The sequence below is a fragment of the Rousettus aegyptiacus genome, unplaced genomic scaffold (assembly GCF_014176215.1).
Source record: "Rousettus aegyptiacus isolate mRouAeg1 unplaced genomic scaffold, mRouAeg1.p scaffold_m13_p_8, whole genome shotgun sequence".
NCBI lineage: Eukaryota > Metazoa > Chordata > Mammalia > Chiroptera > Pteropodidae > Rousettus > Rousettus aegyptiacus.
In genome coordinates this window covers 14,400,370-14,418,364 of record NW_023416311.1, presented here as the reverse complement: position 1 = coordinate 14,418,364, position 17,995 = coordinate 14,400,370, and the positions used below count along the sequence as shown (strand labels likewise).

At 52.3% G+C, this 17,995-nt stretch overlaps 1 protein-coding gene and 3 non-coding genes across 8 annotated transcripts; 3 read left to right on the top strand and 1 right to left on the bottom strand.

Annotated features, from left to right (window-relative positions):
- The first annotated feature begins 74 nt into the window (after positions 1-74).
- On the top strand, positions 75-7,889 carry LOC107498778 (caspase-2). Of its 5 annotated transcripts, XM_016122271.2 has the most exons (13): positions 75-1,250; positions 1,335-1,475; positions 1,561-1,756; positions 1,858-1,946; positions 2,238-2,336; positions 2,754-2,864; positions 2,999-3,166; positions 3,939-4,161; positions 4,510-4,626; positions 5,029-5,103; positions 5,639-5,742; positions 6,334-6,466; positions 7,391-7,886. In XM_016122271.2, exons 1-12 carry the CDS (start codon positions 1,176-1,178, stop codon positions 6,445-6,447), a joined length of 1,512 nt encoding a protein of 503 aa, XP_015977757.2. In that variant the 5' UTR covers positions 75-1,175; the 3' UTR covers positions 6,448-6,466; positions 7,391-7,886. The 5 variants fall into 5 exon arrangements, with proteins under 5 accessions (XP_015977757.2, XP_015977755.2, XP_015977758.2 ...); XM_016122269.2 differs by having other exon boundaries at positions 6,334-7,889; XM_016122272.2 differs by lacking the exon at positions 6,334-6,466 and having other exon boundaries at positions 7,391-7,885.
- On the top strand, positions 7,269-7,341 carry TRNAR-CCG. Its single transcript has one exon. It is a non-coding gene; the product is annotated as a tRNA-Arg (tRNA).
- A 956-nt stretch (positions 7,890-8,845) lies between the features above and the next one.
- Positions 8,846-8,918, top strand: TRNAR-CCU. The gene has a single exon. It is a non-coding gene; the product is annotated as a tRNA-Arg (tRNA).
- A 1,785-nt stretch (positions 8,919-10,703) lies between these two features.
- TRNAK-CUU lies at positions 10,704-10,776 on the bottom strand. The gene has a single exon. It is a non-coding gene; the product is annotated as a tRNA-Lys (tRNA).
- Between the last annotated feature and the right edge of the window lie 7,219 nt (positions 10,777-17,995).

Here is a 17,995-nt window from a genome sequence, read left to right as displayed (position 1 = left end):
GGGACCTGAGATTCACATTCCCTGGCCTCTTGATCTGGTAGTCCTAGTGGCATGTGGTGTTGGGTGGTCACCAGGTGAGCTGGGTTCCAAGGGGTACCCGTGAGCCTTAAAACTCTGATCTTCCTATGTCAGCCTGGTCTGGGGGCAGCTCAAGATGGGACAGCTGGTAGCATCCTTCCCTACCCTAGCAGAATGGGGACCCTGAGCAGGACTTGGAGTCTTCGCAAGGCCACTCCTTTTCTCCCTACTGGTGAAATGAGGAAACAGGCTCAGAGATGGGGTGATTGGTCAGGGCGGTGGTGTGCTCATGTTGGTCCCTGTGCTCAAATCTGTTAGGGAGAGAGGGCTACTGAATCAAAATGGGCCCTGTCCCCACTCCCCATGTAGCCCTTGACATCTGACCCCTCTCCTGCCCAGGCCTCGGCCCGAGGCCTGCATAAAGCTGCTGGATGCATGGTTAGAGCTCCTTCCACCCCCACTGAGCCTTTCCCGGTTTACCTGGTGGTGGCTTCCTTGAGCGTTGGTGGGGCTGGCCAAGACAAGATGTGCTGTCCCCTGGTATGTGTGCCAACCTCTCTGCCCTCTGGGCCTTTCCTCAGCCCGCCTCCCATTTAATACTTGATCTCCCAAGGTTGCTGTGACATACCCCACTTCCCATATAAAGCAACTAGGGTCTCATCGTGGATAGCTGACTTCAGTTAGGGGGTTCTGCGTCTGGAGCAATACCCTTTACTCCCTGTGCCTTCCTGCCTGAGGCTGCTGTGTGCACATGTGTGAGCACCTTGCATGAGAGTGTAGTGACGGGTAGCAGGAGCAGTGCACAAACTTTTTTAGTGCTGGTGGCTGGCTACGAAGGGAGACACTTGGGTGTAACGAGATCAGATAAGAAGTGGCCCAGGAGCTAAGAATAGGATTGGGCACAGGCTCCTGGCTCAGATGGAGGCTTGTCAGTGCAAGCCAAGAAATAGCCCGCAGCACCCAGAGAGCTGAGCAGGAACTCCCCAGGTCTTCTGCAGGAGAGCGGGGATCCAGGGAAGGGGACAGAGTCCGGCTTAGCTCATAAACAGAGCTGATAGGTTGGGGCACAGAGAGAGGGCAAGGGTCGGGACCCAGGGTATTGACACTGGAGCCAGGAGGTGAGCTCTGTGCTCAGAGGAAGCACGCACCTGGCCTCCATGGCCTTCCTGGTGTCTGGGACACTGCGGGTGGCTGCGCAGATGGCTGATGCTCGAGAAAGCCTGCGAAGAAAGGTAGTAGGAGGCACTGACTGGCCCAGTCCACTCCTGGCTTCCAGCTGAGCCTTACCCAGCCCAACTCTGACCTTGCCTCCCCAGGGGAAGTACAACCTGCAAGGTCCAAGGGTGGCTCTGACTCTCAGCAGTCCTGAGGTATCGGCCTCTATAGTGGCTGTCCTGGAGGGTGTGTTCCAGACCCTGGGCTTTCAGAGCTGCCAGAGAAGGAAGGCCTCCGTCCAGGTGAGCCCCAGCTACCTCCTACCTCTACCCTCAGCCCCACCTGGTGCCTCCCCGGACCCAGGCCTGCCCTTTACTCTTACTCTAGGACTTCCATGGGGAGCTAACTAGGTTCCGGGAGCAGCTGGATGCCCACGGGGGCCCTGTGGGCTGTGCCCTAGTGGCCTTGGTGGCCCCCAGTGGACAGCTCCAGCAGCTCCGGCCACTGGTCTGGGAGCTGAGCCACTGTGGGGCCCTGCGGGGCTGCCCTAAGATCTTCCTACTGCTCTCAAGCATTCCTGGGGGTGAGTGGCCGGGCAGGGATCCTGGTGTGGGGTAGGGCAAAGCAGGGTGGGGTGGGCATGAGGCTGAGAACCTCCCTCCAACACTCTGATTCTCCACCCAGCTGCGCCCAAGCCTGGAGCCTTTCTCTCTGGCCTGAGTGAGCTCTGTGGCCGCTGTCCTCACTGGTCCCTGCTGCAGCTGCTGACGGAGGTGGGGGCCCCAAATGGAGTGTCCCAGGGAGGGGGCTGTGCTGGTTGCCTTCCCCAAGCCCCTTGTACAGTTAGATTCATTCACATGCTTCCTGTCCATTCATTCTATTATACCATTCTTCAATTCATTGTTTACATGGGTGGTGTCAGCCTCAGGGCCTCGCCTCCCGCCCCCCACCCCATGCCCTTCCTCACACCCACTCAGGATCCCCCAAACACTCCAACATCTTCACAACTCCATGCCTTTCTCTCACCTACTCCCCTCTGCTTGCTTTGCCCCCCGTCATACCAGCCAGCCTCAGAGTTTCTTCCAGGCTATCAGCGATGTCCTTCCTCGTGCTCCCAGAATCAACGTTTATACTTCTGCCCACCCCTGTTCACACTCACTCAGGTGATGACTGTTCCATCAGACTGCAGTTCCCTGGATGCCAGGGTTGGGAATGATTCAGGTCTGGTCCCGATGTCCAAAGGTCTCACTGGACAGTTGGGTGGCCCTGGGTGATCCTGCAGGTGAGCAGTAGACCCTGGCTCTGCTCCACAACTTTCCCTAGTCTGGTACCTTCCCCTGAAAGACAATGGTTAATGATGTGGTCACTGTGTCATCCATGTCCAAGGAAGCCAATAACCTGAAATAGATTCCCCTTTGTACCCTCCCCCTCTTTCATCTGTCTCCTCCTCCCTTGATCTAGCAGGGGACCCCAAAGACAGTAGTAGCTATGAGTGTGGCCAAGCCATGCTTCAGAGCCAGTGCCCCACTGTGTTCCCATGGAACAGCCACTTGAGGGTCATGTGGCCCTCCCCTCCCCAGGTCTTCTGCAGGACCACTGAAGAGTACGCAGGGGCCACCTACTGCCCAGTCCTTCGGAGTTCCTTGCGAGGGGCATTGTGCCTAGGGGATGTGGAGCCCTGGGGACCTGAGGTGAGTGGGACAGAAAGAGATGTCCAACTATGTGGCAGTAGTAAGAGATAGAGGCTCAGGGAGACCCAGAGTAGGGGAGGTGAGGAGCTGGGAGGTCCTTAGACCACTATTAATGCACCTTAACTTGTCTATAGCCAGAACCCAGCCCTATCACTCAGTATGACCTATCTGGGACCAAGGCCGCCCTCCTCCTAGCGGTGATCAGGGGCCGGTCTGGGGCACAGCATGACGTGAAGGCACTGGGGGGCCTGTGCCAGGCCTTGGGCTTCAAGACCACCCTGAGGACAAACCCTACAGCCCAGGTAAGGAGAAGCCCAGAATTTCTGGTGGTGCTCTAAAACACCAATTCCCAACCTTTTGGCACCAGGGACCGGTGTTCCTATGAGAATCTAATGCCTAATGATCTGAGGTGGAGCTGAGGTGGTGATGCTAGCACTGGGGAGCGGCTGCAAATACAGAGGAAGCTTCTTTGCTTCTTTGCTTCTTTGCTTGGCCACCACCCACCTCCTCTGAGGGGCCTGGTTCCTAACAGGCCACAGTCCCCACCCAGGGGTTGGGGACCCCTGCTCTAAAGGAAAGCATCCCCCACGGGATCCTGGGGACTCTGTCCTAGGCCTCTCACCTATGGTGGGCAGGAAGTGCAACCTCAAGTCCAGTTTCCATCCTCCCTTCTGCATGCATTGGGAACCCACTTCCCTGCCTCTGGAAGGTTGGTCTCCAGGACTCCTATGGCCTCTCACGCTGACCATTTCTCTGCTATCCTGCTCAAGGCCCCAGCTGGACCCTCAGGCTTTTCCTGGAAGGATCTCCTGTTTCTTCCCTGACACTGGTCAGCTCACTGTCCTCCCATCATGCTGGAGAACTAGCTGCAGGAGGCTAGAACCACATGTCACCTCCAATGAGGCCGGGTCAGGCCTTGCTGCAGGAGGATTTGAAGGACTTCCTCTCTGAGACTAATGCTGGCAGGAGATGGGAAGTAGGGTGGGTGGAGGCTGCAGAAGCCTGCCTAGAGGGCTTCCAGGTACTGGTGAGGCAGTGACCCTGGCTCAGGCCTCAATCTTGTCCCTACTCCAGGCTTTCCAGGAGGAGCTGGCTCAGTTCCGGGAGCAGCTGGACACTCACAGGGGCCCTGTGAGCTGTGCCCTTGTGGCTCTGATGGCTCATGGGGGACCTCAAGGGCAGCTGCTAGGGGCTGATGGGCAAGAAGTGCAGCCAGAAGCACTGGTGCAAGAGCTGAGCCGTTGCAGAGCCCTGCGGGGCTGCCCCAAGATCTTCCTACTTCAGGCTTGCCGTGGGGGTGAGTAGGGTGTGGGGCCTTCTCTGGAAGCCAAGCCAGGTTCTGGCTTCTAGCCTGGATCCACTTGCCGTAGATTTCCTCACCCAGCCCTCAGCCTCCCAGAACTTGCTGTCCACCTCCTCCAGGAAGCCTCAGCACTGGCCCTTTCCCCACCCCCTCTCCCAGAATCCCCTAGAGATCAAGTCCATGAACTTGGGCACTTTATCTTCAGCACTTGTCATTTGGCACTCTGAATGTGTCCAGCCTGGCAAGCCTGTCCAGAAATTCTGAAGGCTAGGGTCTGGACACCTGGAGGTACCCTTAGGTGTCTGCTAAGTAAAAGAACCTGCCTGTCCCCTCCCTCACCAGGACACAGGGATGCCGGCATGGGACCCACAGCTCTCCCCTGGTTCTGGCGTTGGCTGCAGGCACCACCAGCCACTCCCTCTCACGCTGATATCCTCCAGGTCTATGTGAATGCCCAAGGTGTCTCTCCTTTCCTTCCGGAGCCTCGGCTTGGGCCTGCTTGGTGGGGGTAGCTGTCTGGAGCGTATTTCCAGGGTTCTAAGCTGAGGTTCTGCTGCCACCTCTATCCTCTCTTTTCCAAGAAGATGGGAAGGGAAACTGTCTTAAACTATAAGGGCCTTTGAAAAATCAAGAGCTTCTCCCCTACTTGAACCTCAAAACAACTCTGGCGTCAGAAAGGTGAAATAGCTTTTCTGAGGTCTCACAGCTGGTAAGTAGTGGGGATGAGATTTAAACTCTGATCTGTGTTCCTGCCCTGCACTCTTTCCACTGCCCTGTGCTGCCCTTGAGCCAGACTTGGGGAGCCCCCTGGGGCTGGTGGAGTGCTCAGAGTTGGGTAAATAGAGTTGATCCCTCTTTCAGGCAGCTCCTCCAGGGACCTCACTCCAGGGAGCTCTAACCAGGCAGACATCCTGACTGTCTATGCAGCTGCTGAGGGTAAGAGGACAGGTCATAAAAAAAACCCTGTTATACAGAGCCCAGCCCCCTGGCTGGAGATCTGGAGTGGCTCTAGGAGCAGCCAGGGTTTGGCATTTGGGTCACAGGGGCACCAGTCTGGTTGCAGTTAGGTCATCTTCCTTCCTTGTTTATTATTTATATTAATAGTAATGCCGGTGAGCGTGCATTGTGGCTGACCTTCTTAAGCATTGCACCTGTATCATTCCCTCCAGGTTGTAAGTTCCATGAGAGCAGAGCAGTTCTGTCTGTCTCAGGGCCCTGCCTAGTGCCTAGCACCTAGTCGATTCACAATGAATGTTTGACCACTGTTGAATCCATCCTATATTCACTCCGCAAATATCAAGCAATGACTTGTTCCAGAAGCAAGATGTTTCCAATACCTACCTCATCCCCTTGCCTGACCCTCCGAGTTCCTATCTGCTTGCCCCTCACTTCCACTACCAATAGGCCCCTGGGATTGGAAGGTAGCTGGTCAACCAGAGTCTCATGCTCTTGCCTTTGTCCCCTGGCCTAGGCTGTGTAGCCTATCGGGATGAGAAGGGCTCAGACTTTATCCAGACGCTGGTGGAGGTCCTCAGAACTGCCCCCCAGGGAGACCTCCTGGAGCTGCTGACTGAGGTGTGTTGGGAGGTGTGGATTGGCAACAGGGGGAGAGATTCCTCCTTCTCCCCTGCCCTGGTGTTCTGATTGTCTCCTGCACACTCTGTTGGTGAGGGAAGGATCCCTTGCCCTCACTAGTATAAGGTGGCTGAACACATTTCACCCACAGCAGTTTAGTCATATGTACTCACAGCCTAGGACGAGGACACCGCACACCAGGCAGGGCCACTTAGTGCACTTGGCAACAGGGTAAAGCAGCAGGGGCAGTGGACTGCAGACTTTGTAGTAACGGGGTGTTGCAGGAGGAGGTGGTTGACTTGTTTGAATAGTTTTGCAGGCTGGCAGAGAATTTAAGCCCCTCAGATGGAGAACAGCGTGGGGTGCAGCTGGTCTGGCTGATGGGGGAACTAGTTAGGTGGGGAACCTTTCCTGCTGGGTGGAGGGCATTCTAAGGAGAGCAGGGGGTTCATGGTTAGTTTCCTGGGGACCCGTGAGTCCCAAAGATGCCAAGGCAGCACTTGAAATTTTAGGCCTTATAATACACTGGGTGCCAGGCTGGATCCCAGGAGACCTGGGAGTCCTCGTCACAGACGACTGTGGTTCTCACAGGTCAATCGTCAGGTGTGTGAGCTGGATGTGCTGGGTCCTGACTGCGATGAGCGCCGCAAGGCCTGCCTGGAGATCCACAGCTCGCTGAGGCACCGGCTCTGTCTGCAGGCCTGACTTTTCCCCCAGCCACTCAGTTAGTGCTGACAATGGGCAGAAACACCCCCGGCCCACCACTAACTCCATCCGCTTCTCAGTTGCCTCACTTGTAAACAGGGTATCACAGCAGGGCGCTGGGCACAGTTGGCATGCAATAAACTTCCATTGGTGATCATTGCATACGTGAATAGTGTCTGCTCTCAGGGAGGTGCGACAATAAGTGAGATGTAGTATGGGAATTGCCTGGAACTTCATAAGAGGTACCTTTGTGCCCCTAAGGACCAGAGGTTGGGACTGCAGGGGATGGGGAAACAGCCTCCAAGATTAAGGAACCCAATATGGGCTAGGCTAGGCTAGATGTTCTGAGAAGGGGCAGCACACGACCCTCGCCTGTACCCGTGCTGGGCCATGGAAATGCAAGAGACGCAGCCTCTGCCTTGACGGCTGTCATAATCTAGTCTGGGGCCACAGATCTGCAACAAAGCATTGTAGGTTTAGCAGTGCTGGATGGTGGACGCACAGGGACTCAGGGAGCAGTAGGCAGCTCCAGACTCAACACAGGTCGGGAGCACGTGGGAAAAGAGATCTTAATGAGCCTCTCGGGGAGGGAGGGGCCTGGATGGCCTCACTGGGGCTCGAACTCGTAATAGAAGGTGCCAGAGGGCGGTCCTCCTGTAGCAGTCTGTGTTCAGTTCCGCGCAAGAGCTCAGCTCAGAACCCCGCCCACACAGAATTCGAGGGGGCGGGGTTCCTCTCCAGTCCGAACATGCGCATCAGTGCGTATGTCATGGGCTCCTGAAGAAGCTTTCTGGGAAAAACTGGTTTTCTGTTTGTCGCAAGGCCGCGTGGCCTAATGGATAAGGCGTCTGATTCCGGATCAGAAGATTGAGGGTTCAAGTCCCTTCGTGGTCGCTGCAGGGGTTGGTTTTCCTCCCTTTGCTAGTAATTTTCTCCCTTTCAGGACTGCTCCCTACGTAGTGACCCAGTACCATTTACACGCCCTCCAGACACTTGCAGTCAGCCCTGCCACTAGGACTGCGGAGCTCGGGACCCAGGGTCAGGATGGCACCAGTTGCGACTACGAAGGCACTGCACCCTACCGGCCCAACTGATGCTGGCTGGACCCGAGAGGACTACGGACCCCGAAGTCACCTGCCCCGCGTCCCAGGAGTCCACTGGGAGCCCACTGGGAACTAGTTACATGAAATACAGTTCAGACGAAGAAAACTGTAATTAATAGATGAGGTGTTGAATTTTTTTGAGGGGGTCGCGGGGAGTAGGGTAGTTGCCCGGGGTGCATTTAAAAAATACAGATTATTGTGATGAAAAAAGTTTGGAAATAGTGATAATGGTTATTTGCCATAATAAAAATGTTTTTATAAATCTAATAGATTATTTCAAGAATTCGCACTGAGAAATGTACCCTTACATGACTGTATATATTAAATATACAGTGAATGTATATATTAAAATTTAAATATGAAGAGTATGCCCAAGATTGAGTTATCATTTTACCCAGAAAAAAAAATCTCTGCCTGCGGAACGGAATTCTCTCAAAAGGATTCCGGCTAAGCGAATAAACAAGGTAATCGGACATCCGTCCACTAGGATAAAGGCTGGGGGAATGGCAGCTGGAGTGTGCACCCTGGACCGTGGACGCAGAACATCTGGGGTCATGAGGAGTGTCACTTTCTCCTTTATCGTTTTGGTGACATTTCAATGGTTTATTGAGGGCTCATAAACATAAAGAAGAAAAACTTCATGGTAAAGATGGGTAAGAAGAGCCATCTTACAGTAGGAAAGGAAACGCTGAGTTATCTGATGGTATTAGTCTCAAGTTATGCGATTGAGCTAGCGGGGCAGATACAGAGCCATTATAGAGGGTCCTAAGGACAAAAACCTAAGGCCATTGGCCTCTGCTAAAAACCGCGGAGACCTGGGCCCAGGTAACACTTTGGGTCTAAGGGGCAACGTTGGGAGGCGGATGGAGGCAGGGACCCACATTTTTCCCAAGCGTTCGGCTGGGGCGCCATTCACCTCCGCTCCCACATGTTGCTTAGCAAACGCCTTCATGCTGCTAGTTATTCCCGGACCGGGATTCTCCTAACAAGATGGAGAAAGGGCCCGGCCGGGATTTGATTCCCCGATCTCCCTCACCCTACACGAGGATCGCATCCTGGTCCGAGTTAACACCTACGGCTCCGGGTCTTTGAATTCCGTTCGCGCAAGCACTATCTTTCCTGGTCCGAGGATGCTCAGGAGGAGGTGAGATCTGCCAGGTAGTGCGGGCGGAACACTGGTGTGGAGGAGCGGGAAAAAGGCCGGGATGGAACCGGGAGGCTATACGTAACCTGCAGGAAGCACGGGGAGGTGATTGAAAGATTGGTCTGGGATGAGAGAGTGTCTTCTATTGTCTGCCCCGGTGGCCTAATGGATAAGGCATTGGCCTCCTAAGCCAGGGATTGTGGGTTCGAGTCCCACCCGGGGTACAACAATCAGAATTTTAGACCCCCTCAAAGAGGGGGAAAACTTGAGAAAACAAATTAAGCTTTCCTTACGTTAGCCAGACGCAGCCCTCAGCAAAGCCCTGTTTTCTTACAAGGGGTGCACATTTTCAACTCAGAAAAGAGTTCTGGCGTATTTTACTCCATTTAAATAGCCATCCATTCTACTTGATGATAAAGAAATAATTGTTCATTTTTCTAGGTGTGTTAATGTTTTGTGGTTACATATATTTTAAAAAGTCCTTATCTTTTATAAACACACCCAATTATATAGAGATTAAATTATGACAATTGGTTTGCTTTACAATAATGGGTTAGTAGGGTAGTTATAGGTGGTGACCTATAGTTAATGATACTGTATTGTATAGTTGAAATTTGCTATGTGAGTATATCTTAAGCATTCTCACCACACACACAAAAAAAGTAACTGTGAGCTGATGGATCTGTTCATAAACTTGACTGTGGTAACTATTTCACAATGTATACGTATATCAAATCACCACGTTGTACACCTTCCATACATATAAGTTTTATTTGTGAATTATGCCGCAATAAAGCTGGAAAAAATATAATGGGCTGATAAAACAAGCTTTTCATCAGTTGGTAATGGCTGAAGCTGGGGACCATGAGGACACAATACACTATTTTCTCTGCTTTAGTGCATGTTTGAAATAGTCCATGATAAAGTTTTCTCTTTTTTGAAATCCATGCGATCCATGTCTTCAACCTCAAAGTAAGTCTCCCAGACTACAGGACCTGGTGTACAGTAAGATCAGAAGCTTCCTGAGCAGACCACATGCCTGTAGAGGGGATGACAACTGGAGCTTTGTCATACAGACATATAAGAACATAGCTCTCTTTGCCTCAAAAACCATGAACGGACTCCTCTGTTCCTCCAGCCCTGGCATTACTTCTCCCACTTATGGAAACATGTGGGGCCCCATCATCCGCTCTGAAATCAGAGACCTTATCTCAATGCAGTATCTCCCACCATCATCCTTGGCCTAAGGAGAATGGATTCCTGGGTCCTTCCTTTGAGCATAGAGCCACCAATGAAAGCTGAGTGCCACCTCTTTTTCAGAGATCTGCTTTCAAGCTCCCTAAGGCCCTTTCCAAACTCCTTTTAATAAGGGAAGAGGTGGGATTATTAAAAGTTAGAAGTTTGTGCTGATGTCACTAATGAGCCGTAATGTGGCTGATTCTGTGAGTGTTGGGAAAACTTCAAACTGGATTCAACTGTGATTTCTGGAATGAATTGTTGCCGCATGAATTTTTAAAAAAGTGAGAGGGAGGCAGAAGAAACAGAAGGCAGGAAATAGTTCCTTCTTCCTCCTGCAGCCTTTCATAATCTCTAGCTCATCTTCTTTGCAAAACCTTACACGAGTGAGCTGGCAAAGCAGTCTTAGTAAGTAAGGTCTAGAAGGAAGGGTTTGAAGCATAGAGGTAGGAGTGTAATAACTGGTGCAACAGCCCAATCCTGCTTCTCCCACTTCCTTACGGATACCTCATGAGAGTGTTCTCGTCACGAACTGACTACGCAAAAGTCCCCGCTGCTCAGTGCGCTGTATCTGGAACTTTCGGGTCAATGTCAACTTCTTAAATTACAAGATATAGATAATAAGCCACTAATCAATCGAAAGAAACTTCCTCTGGTGAGATTAGAGGTCAGCTCCCGCGTGCCGGCCTCCGTGGAACAGCAACAGATTCTTCTTCAGAGACGTTTAGTTTATATGGGTCTATTTCCCCTCTAGCCAACGAGGCAAAAAGAAGCGCCCAACGTGGGGCTCGAACCCACGACCCTGAGATTAAGAGTCTCATGCTCTACCGACTGAGCTAGCCGGGCCGCCTCCCGGAGGTTGTCACGCCATAAACTAATTGGAGTAATCTAGAACTTCGCTGTTCTAAAACTATTAGTACATGCCCTGGATTCTGGGCATGCTGCGTCCTGGGCTTTGGAGCTCTGAATTCCCAGTTGACGCGCGGGCGCCCTGCTCTGCGTCGTGGGTCTTTGTGACCCCAACAACTCGGGGGAGCCGGAAAGTTGAGGGCAAAGAAGGGCACCAGGATGATGTCGCTAGAGATGAACCAGTAAGGAACGTAGTGGGATCCTTGCTTAGGTGTGAGAAGTGCCAGATTCCAAATACGGACAACCCCTTATTTTCAAATTCTCGGCTTTTTTTTTTTAGTGCGTGCAACATGAAGCAAAATCAGGAAGGCTCAGGGCCTCGCCGCGGGGACAAGACAGTGAGACCTTTCTTCCCAGATGGATGCTCGGTCCTTTGCCAGAGCAAGATGGAAGAAAAGTTTGAGACGTTGGAGCAGCTGCCCATTGGAAAAGAAATGCGTCCCAGCCCTGCATGGGAGTTCCAGAGCTGCGAGGGTCTTCTGGGGCCGAGGCCAGACCAAGAGGCGGCTTAGCTGAGGACAGGAGCCCCGGGGTCATTGAAGAACCCCGGGATGATCAAGGATCGCCGGGGCAGGCAGGTTGGGGGCGCCAGAACCTCATTCTTAGGGGCCCGGACTTGTATCCCACGTTGGATGAAATTTCCGGGTTGGGGTCCACTATAAGAGACCTCCATGCTCACCCAGGCCACACAACCTTTCTCCCTCTGTCTTGTCACCTTGTCCCTCCTTTAGCTGCTTAGGGCTAGGGCCCTTGGCGGGGTCCGGGGGCAGTCAGGCTCTGCGGGCCCAGGGACTGGATGGGCCACTGCTCCTCATTTCTACAGGTTACCGCAGCGCCGCACCTCCCCATCCCCTTCTAAAATCGGAATCAACCCAACCCCACCTCTCCCTCTTCCTGCACCTCTGTCTCCTTCTGCACCTCTCCAGAGACCTGGAAGATGAGTCTCTGCCAAGATAGGAGGCTGGAGCCGTGGAAGCAGGCCTCCAACCATAAACGTCAGGCTAGCACGCCGAGGTTAGCACTGTCTAGGTTGCCTTGTAGGTAATGGGTCTATTTCCGGGCGCGAGAAGTCCTGGGTTCAAATCCCGAAACGGCTCATACTCTCAGACTCAACCTTTCAGGTTGCCAGCCCCGGGACTCCACAGAGTCCTCAGCAAATTGCTGTTTCTTGCTGCTTGGCTGTTTCTTGCTGCCTGCCCTGCACTCAGGCCAATGTACCAACTGTCGCCTTTCCTGCCTAAGTCATGGACAGTCCTTGCCCTCTCCAAGCTTGAGGCTTCCTCCTGGAGCTGAGGAAATGGAACCAGAGAAGGGGGGCAAACCCTTCAGCTATACAGGTGTCTGGTAGCAGGTAGAAAGATCTGTGTGTGCCAGATAGTTGCAGGATCTTGGGTGACCATGTAACTTGACATGGGAGTACTGATGAAGTTTGAGGAGCTGGCCGGGAACCACAGTGGAAACTGAGCATTCCTCAGTGTTGGCGTAGTCGCCAAGAGCGTTGGGTTTCCACCGGCCTCCCGAGTGGGTGCCCCAGACACAGGTTCTCTTTTCTCCACACTGCAATAACAGCAGAATTTATTTTTCAGGTATGATGGCTTGTGGGATGGGCTTCACCAGGGGCCCGCAGGCAAGCACCAGGGTCGGTCAGGAGGAAGAAGGAATGAGGGGCACACCGGGGCCAGAGACTTTATTGTGGTTTCAGTGAAGGTGCAACAGGTGAGGCAAGGTGAACAGGTTTAAAATGGCTAGTTCATGAAATTTCAGAGGTCTCTGGGGCATAGGCGCTGTCCTGAGTTGTTTGTTTCCTGGCCTCAGAGTGAGTCTGGCAGGGGGACAGTGGCCTGGAGTGTGAGAGCCAGATAAAAGAGCTGGTTGGGGGCTGTGGACTCTGGATTGGTCGGTTTGCATTTAAAATACCTGCTAGTGGAGAAGTTGTTTGCTATCTCCACAATTGGCTAACCTTGGGAGAGGCAGTCAAAACATCAGAATACAGAAAATAAAAGACATGGCTAATACAGGCAAGGACTGAGGCTTTGGTGTGAATTTTGGGGGATCCCAATCTGGAAAGAGTTTTCTGATCCCAATCACAGAGTCGGGGGTTGATGGGCCTTTGTCTCTGACCTAAATTGTCTGGCATTTCTCCGCTTAAGCTGGGGTGGCTGAGCATGGGTGCTGGGTGCCTCTTTTATGCCTCCTGACTCCAGTTCCTGAGCAAGTGGGTCTGCTGTGCAGAAGTAGGGCCCACTTAGATGCCAGGAGAGGCCTCTCCAGACCCTGAGGCCAGGAGGGGTCAGTAGGAATAACCAGGCTCCCTGGCTGAGGCTTTCTTCTCCTGTAGCCAGAACCTTTTCAGACTCCTGGTCCTTAAGGGGAAACCACTGCTGTGTCTACCTACAGGATAGTTCCTCTCCAAAGTCCTCTTCTGTGTCAGTGCAATCCACCCTTAGGGCCTTCGTTCCCACTTCCACACCAGGATCTGCTTCCCTCTATACTCAGTCTCAGTCCAGGGCCTGGCTCAATCTGGGCTCAGCTGTCATTTGTTCAATGAATGAGAAGCAAATAGTCCAGGGCAGCAAAGTGTACACTGCGGTGGAAGGTCCCTGTGCAGGAGATCTTATTCTCTCTTTGGCTTCCAATCCTGGAGGAGCCCATAGTTTGTTGTTTCTGATCATTGTAGGTCATAAATGGAGTCCCCAGCAGAGGGGAAGTGGGGTCTGGGCCAGCGGGGTTGGGTGAGCGCATATCCCAGCCAGACTGCAGTAGTTGGAGTGCGCCTGGCACTGAGGCTGGGTGTCTGGGTGTGCTCAGTGGACAGGAAAAAACCTTGCTCGGGTCAGTGGCTACGTGAGACATCTCCCCTGAGAGTTCTGTGAATTTCCTCAACATCTTCCCTCATCCTTTTGCTCCCCACTTGAACACCCCCAACCCCTTCCTGTGCACCTTCAGGGGTGTGGCTTGCTCTGGGCCATGGGTCTTGGGCTCCAGAAGGTGGCTCCCCGGGCAGGATTGGGTATGAGACTCAGTACCACGTGTCATGCGTCTCCAGCATGTGATGTGGGAGGGGGCGTGGTCCTAGGACCTTCCGGAGCCTCCGGGAGCCTAGGTGTGTGTGGATGCGTGTGGAGGGATCCAAATCAAGTCCCCAGCTTCACTCCATAGCCCATCAGGTCACTTGCCACAGGGCCTCTGCCTTGGGATTCAGTCTTTCAGGATTCGGGGGTGGGCATGAAGCCATCTCTGGAGGGAGTGGGTCATCTTTGCACAGCAGGCCTGAGCAGTGGGAACCCACACACAGACTGAGGATGAGAGAATACTAAGGTTAATATTACTGAATATGCGTGTGGCCTGGCGGGTATTTTAAAACAAAAAGACTTTACTTGTAGAGATAGTTGCAAAAAAAAAAATGCTTTTATAGGTGAAGCAATACTATATGTGCTTTAAATTATGTCAGAAAAAAAGTAGAAGTTTTAAAAATATACAAGAATAGGAAAGACTGTGCATATGTAGCAGCAGAGGGCTTATGAGAACTCTGTATTTCTGCTCATTTTTGCTGTAATCCTAAAAGTGCTCTAAAAAAAATAAAGTCTAGTTTTAAAACTACGCAGAAAAATTTCAGCTATTGTTTCTTCTAATATTATTTAGCCTCATCTTTCTCCTCTTTTTCTCCTCTCTTGGGTCTCCAATGACTCAAACATTAAATCACTGAGACTCTTTTTAAATCTATTTTCTTTGTTCTTCAGAGTGAATACTTTTGTTATTCTATCTTTAAATTCACAGATTCTTCTGTCTTGTCCATTCTGTTGTTGCCCATCAATTAAGCTTTTTATCTGGTTATTGCATTTTTCAGTTCTCAGTTTTCCATTGGTTATTCTTTATATCTTCTATTTTTTTTGAGGTTTCCACTTTTGAATTTGTTTCGAGCGGGTTGTAATTACTCATTGAAGCATTTTTAATGGCTGCTTTACCACCTTACCCTCCTTCTCGGATGGTTCCAACATCAGTGTCAGTGTACCTCTATTGCCCTTTCTCCTTCGAGTTGAGATTTTCCTCCTGCTTAGTATGATCAGTGATTTTCATTGCATCTTGGACATTCTGTCAGCATTGTTAAGAGACTCTAGTTCCTAAGGCTTCTGTTTTGGCAGCCTCCTCTGACAAAGGCGCCCTCTGGTGGGGAAAGAGGTGTTCACTCCACTTGTGGCCTCCACTGCTGGGCAGGAATGGAATTGATGCTTCCTTACTAGGCTCCCGCTGACACCCTTTGGCTGTGGGAGAGGAGGGTTGCTTTTTAGTGCTGCTCACATCAATGTTCATCATTAGGTGGTCCGAGTAATGCAGAGCAGGACATGAGGGCTGCTTCTGAGCGCTGGGCCACAGGCAGAAGTAGCCCTGCAGAAACTGCTCAGATCCCAGGAAGGGAAGGAAAAGAGCAGGTGAGAAGAAACTAAGGGTAGAAGAGGAGGGGAGTCCATTCCAGTGAGTTGTATGCTCGGACCCTGCACTAGTCATTAGCCAGAGAAGCAGCGCAGGCCTGCGGCTGGCTCACCCAGAACAAAATTAAGGGGCTTCCCGGACCAGGGCCCTGCTGTCCCAAGGTCCTGGCTTTGTACAGGCCCATCAGTCCTGGCACCCCTTTGGGTGCAGAGAAGCAGGAGGGTTGGGGGAGGGAGAGGTGTCCCAGCTGAGTCTTGACTGGGATTTAAGCCCAGTACCTCTCAAACCCTAAGCGAGGATCATACCTCTAAACCAACGAACCACTTTTCCAGCTTTGTCTGCACCTGCGCGTTCCCGGTTATCCTCACGCCCATTTTCCTGTCCCACCACAGCGTCGGCCTTTCCCGCTCCCACTGGCACCGCAGGAGGCTCGGGTATGTTCAGCTCTCAGCTCTGGAGAGGAAGACGGTTCAGTGCCTCCACCCTTGTCTGCGCCAGTTGCAGGAGACTGCTGCTCTGGGGGTCCAGGACTCTGTTCTGCCTCCTCAGATCCTGGGGCTCGGCTGGCCTCTCTACGGCCCGCAAACCGAGGCCTCCACCGCAGAGGAACTTGCAGGTCCTTCCCTCTCTCTTTTTGCCCAAGGCCCGAGGCAGAGCTAGGGCCGCGGTTCCCAGATTCCTCAGTCCCCACGAGCCCTCCCGCGGTGCAGCTCCAACTCTGCTTGGTTGGGTAGGAATGGTAGACAATGAGCCCCTTCCCTAGGCACCTTCTGGAAGGCAAGCTGCTGTGGGCGGGGGCCCAGGACCGGGTTTGAATTTTTTCAAGATAATCACAAGACACTGGTCATGGCAAGCAGAGCTGTGGTCCCGTGGATTCACAGGTGCAAAGACAAACAAAGACGACCCATGAGCTCTCCCCACTAGAACTTCCAGGGGCTTCTCCGCACATAAGCCAGCAGAGGAGTAGGAGGGGGGTGATTCTTCGGGTCATTTTTAACGATCTGGACCCGTAAAAATGCCTGGCTCAATATTGAGTAAGGATTTGGATTCATCCCACACAGGGGAGCGTGTATCCAGGCTCCTCTGAGTCGCGCTTGGCCTCTGAAGAGCGCTGTTTCTTGCCTCTACTCGTCCCCCGCAAACCCTCGCTGCCAGGACCACCCTGAAAGGCCCCGACCCAGGGCTGTGACTAAAGGCCCGAGGCCAAAAATTCCACTTTAATCCCGAGGTTAAAGGACTCTCTCTCTCTGCCTACAGCTAACTGAGGAGGAGGGGAGGGGTCTCGGCTGTCTGGAGTCCGTCAGGGAGAATGCCTAGAGGGCGGCTCCAGGGGCAGCCACGCCTGCGCCTCCTCTCCCGAGGCGGGGCGCACCTTTGCCATTTTTGCTGCGCCTGCCTTTCGGACTCTGAGCAGCAGGACCGCAAAGGTTATCTCTACCACGATCTTCACGCCGCCAGCTCAGTGGGTAGTGCAAGAGGTTCTTGACATCAGCGCAGTGTGTTCGAACCGCACACTGTGTACGTAGTAGTACTGTCTGACAAAGACGCCGTGAAACGAACGATACAACGAAAGGAAGGTAATTTCATAAATTAACCTTTAACACAATAGGCTTCGCGTATCACCGCGTAGCTTCCCTCAAAACCGTCTCTGGGTGCAAACTTCACTCTCTATCTTGAGTGAGGTGACTTAAATATCTGGACCACATAGCAACAGTTCCTAGTGCTGCCATGTTTGGCGGCCCCCACCCCCACCCTCAGTTACTGTATTGGGGTGGGGGTGAATCCACAGGGGTGGTGCTGGGGCCAAGATGAGGGGAGCCCCCAGGACGAGGCTCTGAAGCAGCCGGACTCAGGTGCCTGAGTGCTCCACTCCTTGAGGAAAAGGGAAGTGGGCATGAAGCTTTGGGGAAGAGGGAAGAGGAGGGTACATGGTTTCCTATCAATTAATTTTCTTCTGTTCTCTTTCAACGGTTCAGGCTGTTAAAGAGGCACGCTCAATGTTTGGTAAGACCAAGTTTGCGTTCTGGTTTTTTATTTTTTAAAAATAAATTTATTACTTTAAATTAGTTTCAAGTATACAGTACATTGGTGAGACATCTATAATGTTCAGAAAACGACCCCCCCACCACCACCCATAGCTCCCTCCCTCCCCTGGCCCTCTACTTAGCCGTCATATTAATGCTAACTGTTTTGATGGGAACCGAGGTTTCTTTTGGAGAGACACCAGAGTAGCTGCCCCTGTCCTTTCCCTGGGCCCCTGGAACTCCAGGTCCCAGGACTGGAGCTGGTACTCAGGAGAAATTCTCCGCATTTCTCCCCTCAGGGCACCCTTAGTCGCAGTAATTTTTCCTGGTGTTCTTAAGGGTTAAGAAATAAGAGTTCCGTTTACTGGGTAGTTAGGTTCATACACATTAGTTGTTGCTTGGAAAAAAAGTCTTACCAACTTAGTACTTGTATTAGTTTCCTGGGACTGTCATAACAAATTAATACAATCTGGGTAACTTGAAACAACAGAAATTAATTCTTTCACAGTTCTGGAGGCCAGGAGCCCAATGTCGAGGTACCAGCAGACCACCTTTTCTACTCTTTAAAGGGTCTGGGGAAGAATCCTTCCTTGCCTCTTCCAGCTTCTGGTGGCTCCTGGTAATCTTTTCCTCATAGACCCATCACTCCAGTCTCTGCCTCCATTATCACGTGGCCTTCTTTCCTCTATGAACCTCTGTGT